This window comes from Asterias rubens, chromosome 8 (genome assembly GCF_902459465.1).
Source record: "Asterias rubens chromosome 8, eAstRub1.3, whole genome shotgun sequence".
Lineage (NCBI taxonomy): Eukaryota > Metazoa > Echinodermata > Asteroidea > Forcipulatida > Asteriidae > Asterias > Asterias rubens.
In genome coordinates this window covers 17,326,520-17,343,257 of record NC_047069.1, presented here as the reverse complement: position 1 = coordinate 17,343,257, position 16,738 = coordinate 17,326,520, and the positions used below count along the sequence as shown (strand labels likewise).

The window sequence follows — 16,738 nt, the reverse complement described above, 5'->3', positions numbered from 1 at the left end:
ACTAGATGGTTTTAGAGCAGAAAATACTCAAATTAAGGCAGAAATAATGTGAAACTGAGTCCAGTTTACTATGTCATCTCTAGTCATTTTTTAAAACCAGGGCACAATCTCACAGAGCTGCTTAAGCACTAAAAGTAGCTAAGCACCACCTAACTATGCTTAGTAGCCAAACTACCTTGTCACATGTACAATATTGTGATTGGTATGTATCCTGCTCATTTCCGCTAAGCATTAAAACTGTTAAGCAATAATTTTGGCATAAGCAGCTCTATGAAATTGTGCCCTGTGAATCGTACATTTCGCTAAAGTGAGGGAAAAGCATCAACCCTTGTACTTTTTATCTTGTTGTGTGCATGTTGTGTGCTAATTTTTCTTGATTAAAAACCATTTTTGTTGTTAATTTCCCAATTTTATTTATCTATCAAATAATAACTCTATAGAGAATATTTTAAGTTTTTGCTAATTGCTGTGATGTGTTAATTAATTATTGTGTCAAGTATTAATTGTATATTAATGTATTTCGAAAATTTCATAAAATTTTGAATGAATTGTAAACATTGATTACTGAAATGACAACTCATGTTATTCGTTAAAACACCATTAAAGTTTGTCAGTTCTCTTTAAACTAACGGTTATTTATCTTGATTTTTTTTGCTATTGTAGAATTGTTCTATGGGGAACAATTCATGAAAATAAATCACCTTGAAAATATTAATTTGTATTTGTTGTCCGTTGTATCCTCAAGTTTCACTGTGCCTAGGACATGAATGTTTTAAGCTTTATTTAGTGTCAGACAATAGTCATAATGTGACACCAAGCCAAGCAGAAACTTCTCTGAAATACTGAAGTGGCATTCAAAGTGACTTAATTTTTCACGCCCGTACACACAGTTCCATCTTTGACAAATTTGCCGCCCAGTCAAATTTTGGTCTACATCTACCCTTGACACACCGATAGTTACTTTAAAGCACTGTGTACCCCAGTACTTTCCTGAGTTCTTTGAAGAAGAAAAATAAGATTGCTTGGGTGAGATTCAAACCCACGACCTTTGTATTGCTAGAGCAGATGTCTGCAAAGTGAAGACAACTTAATCATCAGCCTTGATACACTATGTATAAGATGATCAATGGAGTTATCAAAGCTGACCACAACCACATTTTAGAATCCAAACCACAGAAAGGGCAACAACAATGGGTTACAAAAAAACCTTGTATCTCATCTACAATCTACAGACAATCCTTTTTCCCAAGAACACTGAAATTATGGAATAATCTGCAGCAGTCCCTCAGACTCAAAATCCCGACAAATTTTTAAAAGTAGTTACAGTCACAATAAAAAATATTTAAAAATTAACCTACACTCTCCTTACCTTGTCAAGTTCCCCCAGGGAAGTTTAAGGAGAATAACTCACCAAGTAAGGTGATATGGTGTCTTGAGTAACGTGATATGGTGTCTTCAACATTCTCTATGTTTTAAGAGACACACTAAAGCTTCTCATTTATTTTGGTGAACAGAGAGACACCAATGGAGGTTCTCATATAATTAAAGGGGCATTGTCATACATACTTTCCTCCATTCTACAACCTAGACTGTTTAAAGAGGAATATCAATTCATACCATGGTTTAACACTATTGGTAATTGTCAAAGACCAAACTTCTCACTTGAGCTGAATTGGTTGTCGAAAATGCAAGATAACTAAGAAAGAAAAAACACGCTTGTCACACGAAGTTGTGTGATTTCAGATGCTTGATTTTGAGATCTCAAAAACTAATTCTGAGGTCTCGAAATCAAAATTCCTGGAAAATTCCTTCTTTGTCGAAAACTACGTCACTTCAGAGGAAGCCGTTTCTCACAATGTTTTCTACTTTCAACCTCTCCCCATTACTTGTTACCTGCAAGTGAGGTTTTATGCTTATAATTATTTTGAGTAATTACCAACAGTGTCCAGTGCCTCTAAGCATGCTCTAAGTAGTTTCTATCTTTGTGTTGCCCAATATCAAGAACAGCTGTTTAGCCTTGTTTTGGGCTAACTTGCATGTTATGAAAAATATTTACACAATACAACATCACTTTGGGTTGTCGACATGTACATGTTATGTGAATACTGATTAAGCTTTTTGGAGAAATAATCTCACCTTAAATGTCACAAAAACCAATGACAACATGGAGTCCATAAATCACCACCACTGAACAAACAGCTGAATCTCAAAAGCGACCCTGGGATTGATGCCCGCCCCTATATAAAAACAGCCACACTAAAAAAACATGGAATCCTTCCGTTAGTAAAAAGGGTAACAGAAGTTCACCCTTTACTTTTCTTAAGATACTTTGGAAGGAAACTAAATGTCCAGCTACCCTGACCATTTTACCTTCTTCTTGATAAAAATACATTTATTGTCAAAAAAGTTGTTTTTTTCCCTCCTAGCAACTGCTGCATCAAACTGCCATTATTGACCTTTGTTTACCAACTATCCCTAATGCATTCTTTTATCTGAACTTATTTGTTATAATTACTGGCTTTATGTGTGCATAAAAGCTCAACATTACGCAACATGACTGATAGCACTAAACAGGCGATACTTCCGTGGGTTATCATTTTCCAATTTCTCCCAATGTGAGGTACATTCCTCCGGAAGTAGAGTCCTTTTCAGAATTAAACTTTTACCAAAAACCTAAACAAAACTTTGATAGCTGAGCAGAAGTCAATGTTTTCCTAAGTCACAAAACATATTCAGTAATATTTAAATCAAGTTTAGACTAACAAAAAATCCTGAGTCCCTTTAGACTGTTAGAGTAAACTTTTGAGTTTTGTTTTACCCTAATTGCCCTTGGAAGTTTGCAAAGCTTTACACCAGGTCTTATCTTAATATCTTTTGTTTGTTTGCCCAACCATGGAAACCGAGAAATAATAAGGGGTTGTAAAAACCACACCTGATTTTACTAATCTTCATTAGTAACATCCATAAGCTAGATGAAGTTGAGAACAATTCGACTGGCATTTTGTCTCTAGAAGTGGCAGAAGAGTTCTGCTAAATTTGACGATTCCTGCTACAAATTTGAGATTTCCTTTGAGTTGAACAGCTTTTAGGTAAGTGTTTAAAGCCATTATACATTTGATTTTTTATTTCAAAATAGAAATAGTTGTTTGCATTAGTAACATCCAACTGCTTAGAGTTTGCTACCTTGTTTCTTCCCATGAGGTTTTAAAGACACTGGACAGCTTAGGTAATTGTTAAAGACCAGTCTTCTCACTTAGTGTATCTCAAGTAATGCATAAAATAACAATCCTGTGAAAAGTTATGCATAAAATAACAATCCTGTGAAAATTTGAGCTCAATTGGTCGTCAAATTTGTAAGATAATAATGAAAGAAAAAACACCCTTGTCACACGAAATTGTACTTTCAGATGCTTGATTACAAGACCTCAAAATCTAATTCTAAGGTCTCAAAGTCAAATTCAGAAAATTACTTCTTTCTTGAAAACTAAGTTACTTCGAAGGGAGCCATTTCTCACAATGTTTTATACTATCAACACCTCCCCATTACTTGTTACCAAGTAAGGTTTTATGCTTATAATTGTTTTGAGTAATTACCAATAGTGTCCACTGCCTTTAAAGTTTATTTTGTCAATTGTTTGCAGGAAACTATCCAGCATGGCCAAGTTTCTATTTATATCAGCATTGGTGCTGCTTAACTTGATCAGTCTTTCTTTGGCAACAACAACAGCACTTGTTACAATCGGATCTACAGCTGGCTCAGAAACTACAGCAGTTTTACAAACTACTGCAGGCTCACAAACTACAGCAATTTTACAAACTACAGCAGTTTTACAAACTGCTGCAGGCTCACAAACTACTGCAGGCCTACAAACCAATGCAGCCTCACAGACTACTGCAGGCTCACAAACTACAGCAATTTTACAAACTACTGCAGGCTCACAAACTACAGCAATTTTACAAACTACTGCAGGCTCACAAACTACTGCAGGCTCACAAACCAATGCAGGCTCGCAGACTACTGCAGGCTCACAAACTACAGCAGGCTCACAAACTACTGCAGGCTCACAAACCAACGCAGGCTCACAAACTACTGCAGGCTCACAAACCAACGCAGGCTCGCAGACTACTGCAGGCTCACAAACCAACGCAGGCTCGCAGACTACTGCAGGCTCACAAACCAACGCAGGCTCACAGACTACTGCAGGCTCACAAACCAACGCAGGCTCACATACTACTGCAGGCTCACAAACCAACGCAGGCTCACAAACCAACGCAGGCTCACAGACTACTGCAGGCTCACAAACCAATGCAGGCTCACATACTACTGCAGGCTCACAAACTACAGCAGGCTCACAAACTACTGCAGGCTCACAAACCAACGCAGGCTCACAAACTACTGCAGGCTCACAAACCAATGCAGGCTCGCAGACTACTGCAGGCTCACAAACCAACGCAGGCTTGCAGACTACTGCAGGCTCACAAACCAACGCAGGCTCACAGACTACTGCAGGCTCACAAACCAACGCAGGCTCACAAACTACTGCAGGCTCACAGACTACTGCAGGCTCACAAAGCACAGCCGTGCAAGACAATACAGTTACATCAGGAGCGAATGACACTGTCACGTCCAGCACCGATGACACCATGACAGACGACAGCAATACAACCTCATCGTCACAAACGACAGCTGCAGCGGACACAGGTCTCTCTGCAGGTGCCATTGCGGGCATTGCCGTAGGAAGCTTTGTATGTGCTTGTCTAATTCTAGGCGTCGTCGGTGGGTGTGTCTTCAAATGCAAGAACAAACAGAAAGTGGAGGATATCGAGATGGCTAATAGCAAGATGGAATTCGAGGAAAAAACAAAAAGCAAAGACAAAGAAACTTTGATCAAAGAGTAATAGGACCATGATGATTTAGACTGAAATGTATTCAGTGGAATTAACAGCTCATTCAAAGCACTGGACACTATTGGTGATAACTCAAAAAAATTGTTGCATAAAAACTTACCTGGTAATGGAGAGCTGTTGATAGAATAAAACATTGTGAGAAAGGGCTCCTGAAGTATCAATGTTTTTTGAGAAAAAAAGTAAGTTCTCACTCAAATACTAAAAAACTTCATGCCTGATGCCTTTTATACGGCATCTGAAAGCACCCAAATTTGTGCAACAAAGGTGTTTTTCTTTGATTATTCTCTTGCAACTTCGATGACCAATTTAGTCCAAATTTTCACAGGTTTGTTGTATTATGCATGTTGGGATACACCAATTGAGATGATACACCAATTGAGAATATTGGTCTTTGGACAATTACCAAAGGTGTTCAGTGCATCATTAAGCCAGGCTGAAGCAGAGATGTATATATTTTACACCAATTTGTGTGTTTTCTTGTTTTAATTCAATGACAATTGAGGCTCAAATTTATCAGACACTTTGGGCTTAAGTGTCATCGTCACTAGGGGTGCGTTGGGCGATCGTAACCAATAATGGTTTTGATCATTGGCAAGTGATTATACCAATGGCCAATTAAACTGAAACAATTATTGTCAACGAACGCCAAAACACACGCTAGGTTAACCTTCAGTTTTATAAATTCATGGCATTTACATGTAACGTGATACTCTCGAGTGTTTTATGAAGTAAACCATGAAAGTCTCAAAAGTTTTTAAACATTGGGGTTTGTTTCAGCGCTAAGTTTGTTTCCTTCAGATCTAAAAGCAGTTTATGTGGCAACCATGGGTTCACAAAAACTTGCATGGTCTATTGTGGAGCCTAATACTTAAATTTTGTTCTTAATCTGTGAAAAAAAGGAAGTTTAGAAAGTTAAACCTGCAAAAAAGTGTTTTGCTGCCATTCATATGTCATGCTGGATCAAGGTTATTTTCTCTGTGGAAACGGAAAAAATTTGGGAGTACTTCTAGCAACAAAAACATAACACTGCACTGTTTTTCTTGTTGTCAGGAACTATTTATTTTACTGCTTACAACCTTCTTTTACTTGGACAAAAATTACTTTGTTTTCCCGGAATGGGGGTCATATAGAGCCTTATAGACTTATAGACCACAACGCAACCACAACGCAACCACAACGCAACCACAACGCAACCACAACGCAACCACAACGCAACCACAACGCAACCACAACGCAACCACAACGCAACCACAACGCAACCACAACGCAACCACAACGCAACCACAAGACAGTCCACAGGTTAGACTGCAGGACTTGCAATCACAAGGTTTGGGGTTTGAATCCTACCAAGCTAAACCGCTGATTTCACAATGACTAGAATAAGTATTGTGGTCTAGTTATTTAGTCAAAATTCTTAATTTGTGCAATTTATAGATGTTTAACCCAATGTTTGTATGAGAGAGATTGGTTGTTGCCAGCTTGGTGTTAATATCCTCTTGTGGGAGTTAGCAAAGTTTCCTTAAAGGAAGATCATCTTAAAAAAACAATACAATTAAAAAAAATTCAAAAAAGTTTAAGTCACCTCCTGGAAGTGGCATTTTGTCAAAATATAGCTTTTGTCACTAAAATAATGTGTTTTGATGAGTGGAGTATGAATAAACAGTTAACTAGGGTTCTAATAAATTAGTTTCCATTTTATTTATAATTTTCAAAGTAGGCTCGACCCGAGAGGGCGCTGTTCGTGACGTCAACTGAGGCACGATAATTGAAGAGAAAATGTGTAGTCTGGCCCCGTACACTCTGTATGGGTACCTAATCGGTATGATGCCTACGTACAGAACTACGGTCACGAAGCAGACTGCACGCACTGTATGGCTGCTGTGCGGATGGTCCACTCGGATTACCCAGCACTGTGAATCGCATGCAGTGCCAACACAAGATAGTGATACTTGGTGCAAGCTAAAAACATGCCCTCAAAGTTGAAACAATACCTGATTTTTTTCACGTTAGGCAAATGCTCCCTTAGGTTCGTTACGTCTTTCAGGTACCTTCTTCGACTTCCCACTAGCTGGAAAAATTGTTGGGATGGCGTCATGTTTTAGAAAAGAACTTTTCTCTTCATGTCAAAATGTGTGGTGTATTCCGGATTCTCGAAGCACGACGGCTCGAAGTGTTTGCTGCACAGTGCTGGAAAAGACTTTGGACCGAACCACTTTGCAAACTTGAGGTGTTTTGCTGCATCCAGCAGACACCTGGTCGCAGTGCCGAAAAAATGCAAGAAAAAAACTGTTTCCGATACGTACAAACTCACGACTAGGACTTGCATGTGCTTGCACGTACGTGTGTTCGATGTTTCTATCAGTAACCTCTTATATTTTTGTTAAAACTAAGATTTGGCATAGAATTGAAAAACATATTAAGTTGTAGCTCAACAAATCTACCAGGTAGAAAAATGTTAAAACCTAAGGGAGCTTTGGATTTAATAAATCCAACACCTACTTCTTTTAAAAAAGACACTTTTTGTATTCAAAGTTTCTATTTTGTGCCAAACATTTCTTGAAATACCATTAAATATCTACCTCGCCGGGTGTTCAGGGCGCAAAACCCAATCACATTTATACGATATCCATCCACATTTAGTTAGCTGACAGCGGGCCCAAACCGCATCTCTTGCTGCAGCATTTGTGCGTCGACACCAACCCTCAGGAAACTCATGCACAAATCATTTCTCAGATTCAAATTGGGTGAAACTTATCCAAATCATATTACCTCAAAGGGAATCCTTTGATACGTTCATCATCTGTATGCAGTGCCTCTCACCAAGTCAGTTTTTATGGTCAATAATTTGTTGGAGTATTTACCAAAGATGATTTTCATCCATTTTCCATATTGTCATCGACTGATGATTTGACTCTGTTCTCCATCATCCAATTGAAGACGTATTCCTCGCATCGCTTGAGGGCAGCAGATTCCGCCTCACTTTCGGCTCCAGGTAAACCTAAGATGGACCCGATTATCTCCTTCAAAATCAACAAAAACAGGTGGAAAGATTCAGGGTAGAGACCAACAACAAGTCGGTCAAAAAATCATGTTTCCGATAGTTGGGCAAAAGAAAATAATGATGAACGGTTATAAAGGGCTGGAATTCCCCACAGATCAGCACTCTGTTGCTTTCGTGACAACATGTGAAAGAAAACAATAAACATGTAGGCAGCAGAGCTTTTTGTTTTTATTAATTCATTCATTCAGGCTATAAAAAAATTTAAAAATACGATACACAGAAGACTGAGTAAATAAAAACACAATCTGACCAGGGGTGGTTTTCACAAAGACTAGTCTTATCTCGAGTTAGGGCGAGCCTATTTGAAGACTAAAGCCTTAAATGTTTAGTATCCCCTTGGACTAGTCCTAAGTTAGGACTAGTCCTAACTCTTTGTGAAATTGACCGCCTGGAATTAAGAATTAAATACTTACCAGGCCTTTGGTCCGACTGGCTACATACTGCAAGTGCTTGTTCAAGTACTCCATGGTCCTAATACAAAAAAGTCATTCCAGAAACAATCTTACTTATGTTTAAACTGATTTGGGGTTGAACAAAGACAAAGTTACTAGAGCAGGACTTGAACAACCATCGGTTACATGGCTACCAATGGAGCTATCCAGCACATAGTTTGGTGGTCTCTCTATTTTTTCAATATCTTTGTTCTAGGGTACCATTTAGAAGCCATACAACCGTTAGCTACCGTGTAGCCAGGGATCATCCCAATACACTGGACACTATTAGTAATTGTCAAAGACCAGTCTTCTCACTTGGTGTATCTCAACATATTCTATACATATAATAACAAACCTGTGAAAATTTGAGCTCGATCGGTCATCGAAGTTGCGAGATAATAATGAAAGTAAAAACACCCTTGTCACATGAAGTTGTGTGCTTTCAGATGCTTGATTTCGAGACTAAATTTGAGGTCTCGAAATCAAATTCGTGGAAAATTACGTCACTTCAGAGGGAGCCATTTCTCACAATGTTTTATACCATCAACCTCTCCCCATTGCTCGTTACCAAGTAAGGTTTTATAGTAATAAATATTTTGAGTAATTACCAATAGTGTCCACTGTCTTTAACGATACAACCTGGGAAGTGGCAGATAGGGGATCACTCAAGGGGATGCAACTTTTAATGACCCCAAATCATTTAAAAATGTATCCAGTCAGTATGTGGTTTACATCTTGATAATACTTAAACCATCAGGTTTTCTTTTTATGTACACAGCAAAGAGTGACAAGATGCACAATATTGGCAAGGAGTATCAAATTTGATTGAAAACAATACTCACTTCTGTTTAGATTGACTGTCAGTCATGTGATGCATCAGGTGGTTACGCAGAAGAAGGGCATTGGTCTCCAGGTCAACTTGATGAACATCTTTTCCTAAACAAAGAACAAACGTACTAAGAACTAAACATTGATATACAAATAAGTAATGACAAACATTCTATAAGGTAAAGCCTTCAATCCTGCTCCACAACCAATCAGTATAAAAAGTCAAGATTTCACCTCGTGATTTAAAGGAACATTACGGATTGGTTTTTGCTTACACAACAGTTGCTGGCAGTGTAAGCACTTAATGTAATCCATTAGACACATAAACTGACAAACCAGTAGAAGTTTGAGATTGATCGACCATCAGGGTCGCGAGAGAATAGTGAAAAACCTATTACAAATTTTGCATTGCATCGATCCAAACAAAAATGAATAAAACGCTCGCTGAGCGATAAACTCCATCCAAACACGAAATTAAGATTATTTATTTCTCATCAAATAATATGACATTTCAGACAGAAATATTTCAAGGGATGTGTAAGTGTTATGTAATCCTGTGATCTTCACGATTTTTGTTTTTTAACAATTCTGTAACGTTCCTTTAAGCCCAAATCATACTTCCTGCAAATGCTTCGTGCGAAGCGGTGTTCCTTGCTTCACAATTGGAAATGAAGCACGTGCCGATTGTTCACAATTGGAAATGAAGCACGTGCCGATTGTTCACAATTGGAAATGAAGCACGTGCCGATTGTTCACAATTGGAAATGAAGCACGTGCCGATTGTTCACAATTGGAAATGAAGCACGTGCCGATTGTTCACAATTGGAAATGAAGCACGTGCCGATTGTTCACAATTGGAAATGAAGCACGTGCCGATTGTTCACAATTGGAAATGAAGCACGTGCCTGTTGTTCACAATTGGAAATGAAGCACGTGCCGATTGTTCACAATTGGAAATGAAGCACGTGCCGATTGTTCACAATTGGAAATGAAGCACGTGCCGATTGTTCACAATTGGAAATGAAGCACGTGCCGATTGTTCACAATTGGAAATGAAGCACGTGCCGATTGTTCACAATTGGAAATGAAGCACGTGCCGATTGTTCACAATTGGAAATGAAGCACGTGCCGATTGTTCACAATTGGAAATGAAGCACGTGCCGATTGTTCACAATTGGAAATGAAGCACGTGCCGATTGTTCACAATTGGAAATGAAGCACGTGCCGATTGTTCACAATTGGAAATGAAGCACGTGCCGATTGTTCACAATTGGAAATGAAGCACGTGCCGATTGTTCACAATTGGAAATGAAGCACGTGCCGATTGTTCACAATTGGAAATGAAGCACGTGCCGATTGTTCACAATTGGAAATGAAGCACGTGCCGATTGTTCACAATTGGAAATGAAGCACGTGCCGATTGTTCACAATTGGAAATGAAGCACGTGCCGATTGTTCACAATTGGAAATGAAGCACGTGCCGATTGTTCACAATTGGAAATGAAGCACGTGCCGATTGTTCACAATTGGAAATGAAGCACGTGCCGATTGTTCACAATTGGAAATGAAGCATGTGCCGATTGTTCACAATTGGGAATGAAGCACGTGCCGATTGTTCACAATTGGAAATGAAGCACGTGCCGATTGTTCACAATTGGAAATGAAGCACGTGCCGATTGTTCACAATTGGAAATGAAGCACGTGCCGATTGTTGCGCCACCAACATTTGCTTCACATTCGTATTCGCATTCGCATTCGCAGGAAGTATGAACTGGGCTTAATTCTGTGACAATGCACTAATATGCATTCTATATCTGTTACATCAGAAGGAAGCACCGAATAGCCATCAGTTACCAATACAAATATTAAAGGAACACCTTGCCTCGGATCAGTCAAGAACTAACACGATCGACCATTATGAGTGTCAAATTTCTGACTCCCATAAATGGCCTACCATGTTAGTTCGCACAGTAAAAAGAAAACACACAATTTCGAGGCAAACTTGTGTGGATCATTGTATTCTACTTTTAAAACATCTTTCCAACCATATGCATTTTATAAAAAAACGTTTACAAACGCTTTTTATAGACCAACTCGTCCGATCCAAGGCAACGTGTTCCTTTAAGTTAAAGCAAGAGTTCAGGTTCTTTCTCATACCTTCTATGTTCAGCTCATTTGCAAGTGCCTTGTTTAGTTTCTCTCTCATCTGCAGTAGGCACAATCGTGTTGCTTTTTCTTTGGCAAATCTTGTAATGTCCTTCAAGAAAATGCAAGAAGATTTGGAATAATTTAACGAAGAGGATAAAAGATTTTATTAATTTTACTTATATATCTTTTAGAGCATGTCAAAGGCAAAAATTCAAAAACAGATAATAATAAAAACAATTCTAACATTTTATATTGCGCCCCCTTAGTAAAACGGTCAAAAGCAATTAACACATTTTAAAATGTACTGAATGGAAGAAACAGATCAAGAAACAAAACTGGTCACTAGGCAAGTGCCCAAACCATAGTATGGGGTTATGTCTGTCTCGCCAACAGAGAACTAAAAGCTACTCAATAGGCCTATGCCTGCTGTCATCAATTATTATTTTTGAAAAATACGTAAAAAGACACAACAGTATTAAAAAATGCATCAATTAAATAAATATAGAGGAATGTAAAATGATCCAGAGGGTAACAAAAACATTTAAAAAAATACATTTTGAGCAATGTCAAAAATGCATCATCAGGAATAAAAAAACGAAACACAAGGTTACAATCTACACTTTAAAGCAAACAAATATATACAATTACACAAAGGCAAGTAATAACAACATACAGAGGAAAGTAAACTGAAACAGAATGCAAGCATAACAAGACACAATCAATATTAAAAACGCATCAATGAAATAAATATGAATACAAAATGAAAATACAAGGTGGAAATGGACACTATAACAAACAAATATATACATACACAAAGGCAAATGATAACAACATTGCCATTATCCAAATGCAGACCTGAAAGATTGCCTACAAATTGTTAAGTTATAAAGCCTGCAGTTTAAAAAAGTGTATGCAGCAAATTTGTAGAGTTCTTAAAATCAATGTGAGAAATTACTGCAAAAATGCCATTTAAGAAAAAGGTTCACAATCATGAAAAATGGGTTGATGCCTTCTCTCGGTCGAGACTGACACGCCTGAATTTCAATTTTCAGGAATTTACAGTTCATTTACAACATGACAAAGAGAATCTTGAACTATCACGATATCAGCCAAAAATCCTTAAATATCACACACCCAAATAATTTTGTTTCATTTTATTTTTTTATTTTTTACAAACAGCAGATTTCTAATTAAAATTTTTTTTTTTTCTTTTGTTGTTGGTGTATGCAAGTTCTTTTTTTTTGGGGGGGGGAGGGTATGCATGTTCTCCCCAAACAAGGCTTGAAGCCACTCTTGGTAAGGGTTTGTAAGACAAGGAAAGAACATTTTAGATGAAAATAACTCGGGGGAGACGGAATCGAGGGGTCTACAAACCGTTATGAATATATTGCTCTCTGGATTCTCCGGGCTGCCCGTTTCATTTTGAGGCGTGCTTGCATCGACTGCGGAAGTAACTCCTTGGCCTAGTAGACTGTACTGCCTTATCACTTCCTTATGTAGGCTAGAGCTGAGGTAAGGGTTCTGAAGTAATATCTGCAAGTGTGATTGAGATTATTGAAATCGATCAACAAGAAAAAAGTTATTTAAATAATTCTTTGTTTTTTAATTATGAGACCCAAGGTTTTACAAGGTGCTCGGTGCATTCAACAGCAACTGCCTAAAACAACTGAGCAAGTGTAACTGGTTCTTGTAATGCGCATTACACAACACACCTACCGCTTCAAGTCCAACGTCACAATGCTAATCCAAAACGAGGCATTGGGCGCAGCCACTGCAAGTGATGGGGGACGTGCGCCCATAGCCTCATTTTGGGTAAGAATTATGACGCCATGCATAAATATCAAAGGCAGTAGTGGACACTATTGGTAATTGTCAAAGACTAGCCTTCACACTTCAGAGGGAGCCGTTTCTCACAATGTTTTATACCATCAACCTCTCCCCATTACTCGTCACAAATAAAGGTTTTATGCTAATAATTATTTTGAGTAATTACCAATAGTGTTCACTGCCTTTAAGAGAGGCGTATAGTCATACATGTAGCCACAGCAAAAGTTACATCAATTTTAAACATGTCCAACTTTCTTTCAACGGTCATGAAACATATTCAGCCTTACCTGGAATAACAGCCTTACTGATTGGCCAAGAGCTTCAAAGGTGACCTCCAATTGGCTGAGAGCTGCTCCTGGAAGGTGACCAATCAGATAGAGCCCTCTATTGAGCTGTTGGATTTTGTGAGGTCTGTTCAAAAGCCTCTGGTGAACCTTCAAGAAAATAAAAGAAAAATATTTTAAAAGAAACAGTTACTACATGTATAAATGCAAGGCAGTTCTTAAAGACAGTGGACACTATTGGTAATTGTCAAAGACCAGTCTTCTCTCTTGGTGTATCTAAACATGCATAAAATAACAAACCTGTGAAAATTTGAGCTCAATTGGTCGTTGAAGTTGCAAGATATGAATGAAAGAAAAAAACACCCGAAGTTGTGTGCTTTCAGATGCTTGATTTCGAGACCTCAAATTCTAAACTTGAGGTCTCGAACTCAAATTCGTGGAAAATGACTTCTTTCTCAACAAACTATGTCACTTCAGAGGGAACCGTTTCTCAAAATGTTTTATACTATCAACCTCTCCCCATTACTCGTTACCAAGTGAGGTTTTATGTTGATAATTATTTTGAGTAATTACCAATAGTGTCCACTGCCTTTAAAAAAGGCACTGGGTCGATTTCACAAAGAGTTAAGACTAGTCTTATCTAGTTAGGACGAGTTACTCTTCCTAACTTCTCGTCCTAACTTAGGACTAGCCGTACGTTTTTAAAATCTCTTAGGACTAGTCCTAAGTTCGGACTAGTCCTAACTCTTTGTGAAATCAACCGCTGGACAATTACTCAAAATTTACATTGTAGTATTAAAACTTACTCGGTAGTAGCAACAGAGAGCTGTTGCCATACATTGCGAGAAACAACTCCCTCTGGAGTAACATAGTTTTTAGGAGGCACTTTCTCAATAAAAAGTTGACTTTTAATTAGTGGTCTCCTTATTTTCTCAATATCTTTGTTCGTGGATGCCAGTCAGAAGCCATACAACCTGTTGCTGCTTTAAAGCCATTGTAATCTTTCGGTAAACAGTATTGTCCAAGTCCCAAACTTTGTGTATCACAACTAAAATATAAAATAACAAACCTGTGAAAATTTAGGCTAAATCGGTCATCGGAGTCGGGAGAAAATAACGGGAAAACCCACTCTTGTTTCAATACGTTTCGCCGTGTCATGACAAGTGTTTAAAATAAAATCCGTAATTCGAGAATTGATATTGTTTTAATGTTTTCTCAAAAAGTAAAGCATTTCATGGAATAATATTTCAAGAGAAGTCTTTCCCCATTACCTTCTGTAAACCCTGTAAGTTATTTGTAAATCTGTGAACTTTTTTTTTTTTTCTCTGTACCGAAAATGTATAATGGCTTTAAAACACATATTACAAAATGCATGTTTTGGGGATTTGAGACAATGCATTGTGAGGTATTTTGGTTTGTGTAAACACCATGTGTGTTTCTATTTGCTATGCAGATTATGTTCTTTTGAGACTCTTCTTCAGAAGACTGATGATGTGTTTAGGCTATAACCTGAGTCCAATTTCATAGCGCTGCTAAGCACACAAATTTGCTTAGCATGAAATTTCTCCCTTGAAAAAAAACAGGAATGCCAACCAAATTTCCACATGAATTTCAGGACAAGCAAACAACAGCTGAGTACCAGTAAGAAGCAACATACAACAAATGGAAATTAATTATTGGCTGGTAATCCTGTTTTTATCATGGAAGAAATTTCATGCTTAGCAAATTTTTGTGCTTAGCAGCTCTATGAAATTGAGCCCTGGAAAGCAGCAGCATTTCAGAAACACCTTTCTGAGTTTTGATACAACTTAGACCATTGCATTGACGTCATAAAGCTGCCATCTTAGTGGAAAAACAGTGACGAAACAATAGAGACGCACAGATTTGTACGCGCGGCGCACAGTATTGGCCAATGAATGGCCAATCTAGATGGAATGGCGGTATATCCTAAATACCTTGTTGTATGTATGTATGTATGTAATGAACAACCTCCTTTTGACCTCTAGGTGAGGGCGCCCTACTGAAATGACGTCACATGCATAAGGTCTATTTTACCCTCCTTCTTCAAACCTGTTCAAAATACTTTGCCCACTCGACAGCCCGCTGTAAAGCCTCTATGTCCCACTGGTCAACGTCCTTTCCAGAGGCCTTCTGCAGCGTCTCGAGAAATGACTGAGCTTTACTGACAATGTCATTCATCTCGAACTCAAGGATTTGTTCATCACTTCAAGATCTGTGGTTCTGGAAATAAGAAATAAACACTAAGTTCAACCAGGCTAGCCGATTCTAGAGCCAATCCAATGAGTGTTAGCTAGTAAAGTTAGGCAGTCATGTGGATTGGGCCTAGAATTGGACTATATTATTCCGTGGCCTTAGTCAAGTATGCAATTTTTTCCTCGGGCAAACTTTCAAAGCAGGCCTAAAGTTTATTCCAAGAACTGGCCTTTTGTCATCATCCAATACAGCTGACTGGTTGGAAAGGTTTCCGTATCCTGCCACCACTTTTTCATTCATCCTCAATCCCACCCAAACCCAGTAACCCCTATTCTCAAAAATTTAATTTTTGTGGGGTTGAAGACCAGTAACTGCAACCCACCCCCTTTCCAACCTCACCTAGCCCCACCTGTGTAATTAGTAAGTATACAGTATGTTACATTGTTACCCGAGTAGCCAACTGAATCCAAGGTCATGATTCATTTGGCCACACAGGCGTAGTTTAGTTAGTTGTGGTCCGCCCCCACCCCCACCCCCCCCCCCCCCCCCCCCCCACACACACACACACACCAAATTCACCCTCCTCCACCTCAGGTAGTTTTCCTTCCTCAACCACCAAGTTCAAACAAGGCTGTAGCTAGCTCAGCTCACAAAGCTCATCAGCATAATGTCAGTCAACTTAGCACTGCTGCAAGAAGTGCAAGTGACTCACTGAACCATAAATAAAGCAAGGAATGAACTGACTGCAATCATGGAGGAATAATTTATTCCTCCATGCTGCAATTGACCTTTTTTTATTTTGTATTGTTAGGTCAGTCAAATTAAAAAAATTTTAAAGACTCTCACACACACAGTAACCTCAGTAACTAATGAATGACAACAACATAGCGTGCTATGAAACCAAATAGAGCAAATTTATTGATAACATTTACCGTATTGTTCCGATTCTCTTCCAGGACCCTGTGGGTGCTTTTTGGACGCGTAAGCAATGTTTGTTTGAAGATACCGCCACAACAGAATTCACAATCAGGCAG

General features: G+C 38.5%; 2 protein-coding genes across 2 annotated transcripts; one reads left to right on the top strand and one right to left on the bottom strand.

Moving 5' to 3' along the window:
- Window positions 1-3,654: 3,654 nt before the first annotated feature.
- Window positions 3,655-4,899, top strand: LOC117294027 (mucin-22-like). The gene has a single exon (XM_033776539.1). The coding sequence runs from the start codon at window positions 3,655-3,657 to the stop codon at window positions 4,897-4,899; it is 1,245 nt and encodes a 414-aa protein (XP_033632430.1).
- Window positions 4,900-7,243: 2,344 nt separating this feature from the next.
- Window positions 7,244-16,728, bottom strand: LOC117293833. Its single transcript, XM_033776289.1, has 8 exons — window positions 16,637-16,728; window positions 15,561-15,731; window positions 13,494-13,640; window positions 12,754-12,912; window positions 11,389-11,488; window positions 9,246-9,339; window positions 8,383-8,440; window positions 7,244-7,928 (listed from the first exon to the last, which is right to left on the bottom strand). The coding sequence occupies exons 2-8, from the start codon at window positions 15,687-15,689 to the stop codon at window positions 7,782-7,784; spliced, it is 834 nt and encodes a 277-aa protein (XP_033632180.1). The 5' UTR covers window positions 15,690-15,731; window positions 16,637-16,728; the 3' UTR covers window positions 7,244-7,781.
- Window positions 16,729-16,738: the final 10 nt, after the last annotated feature.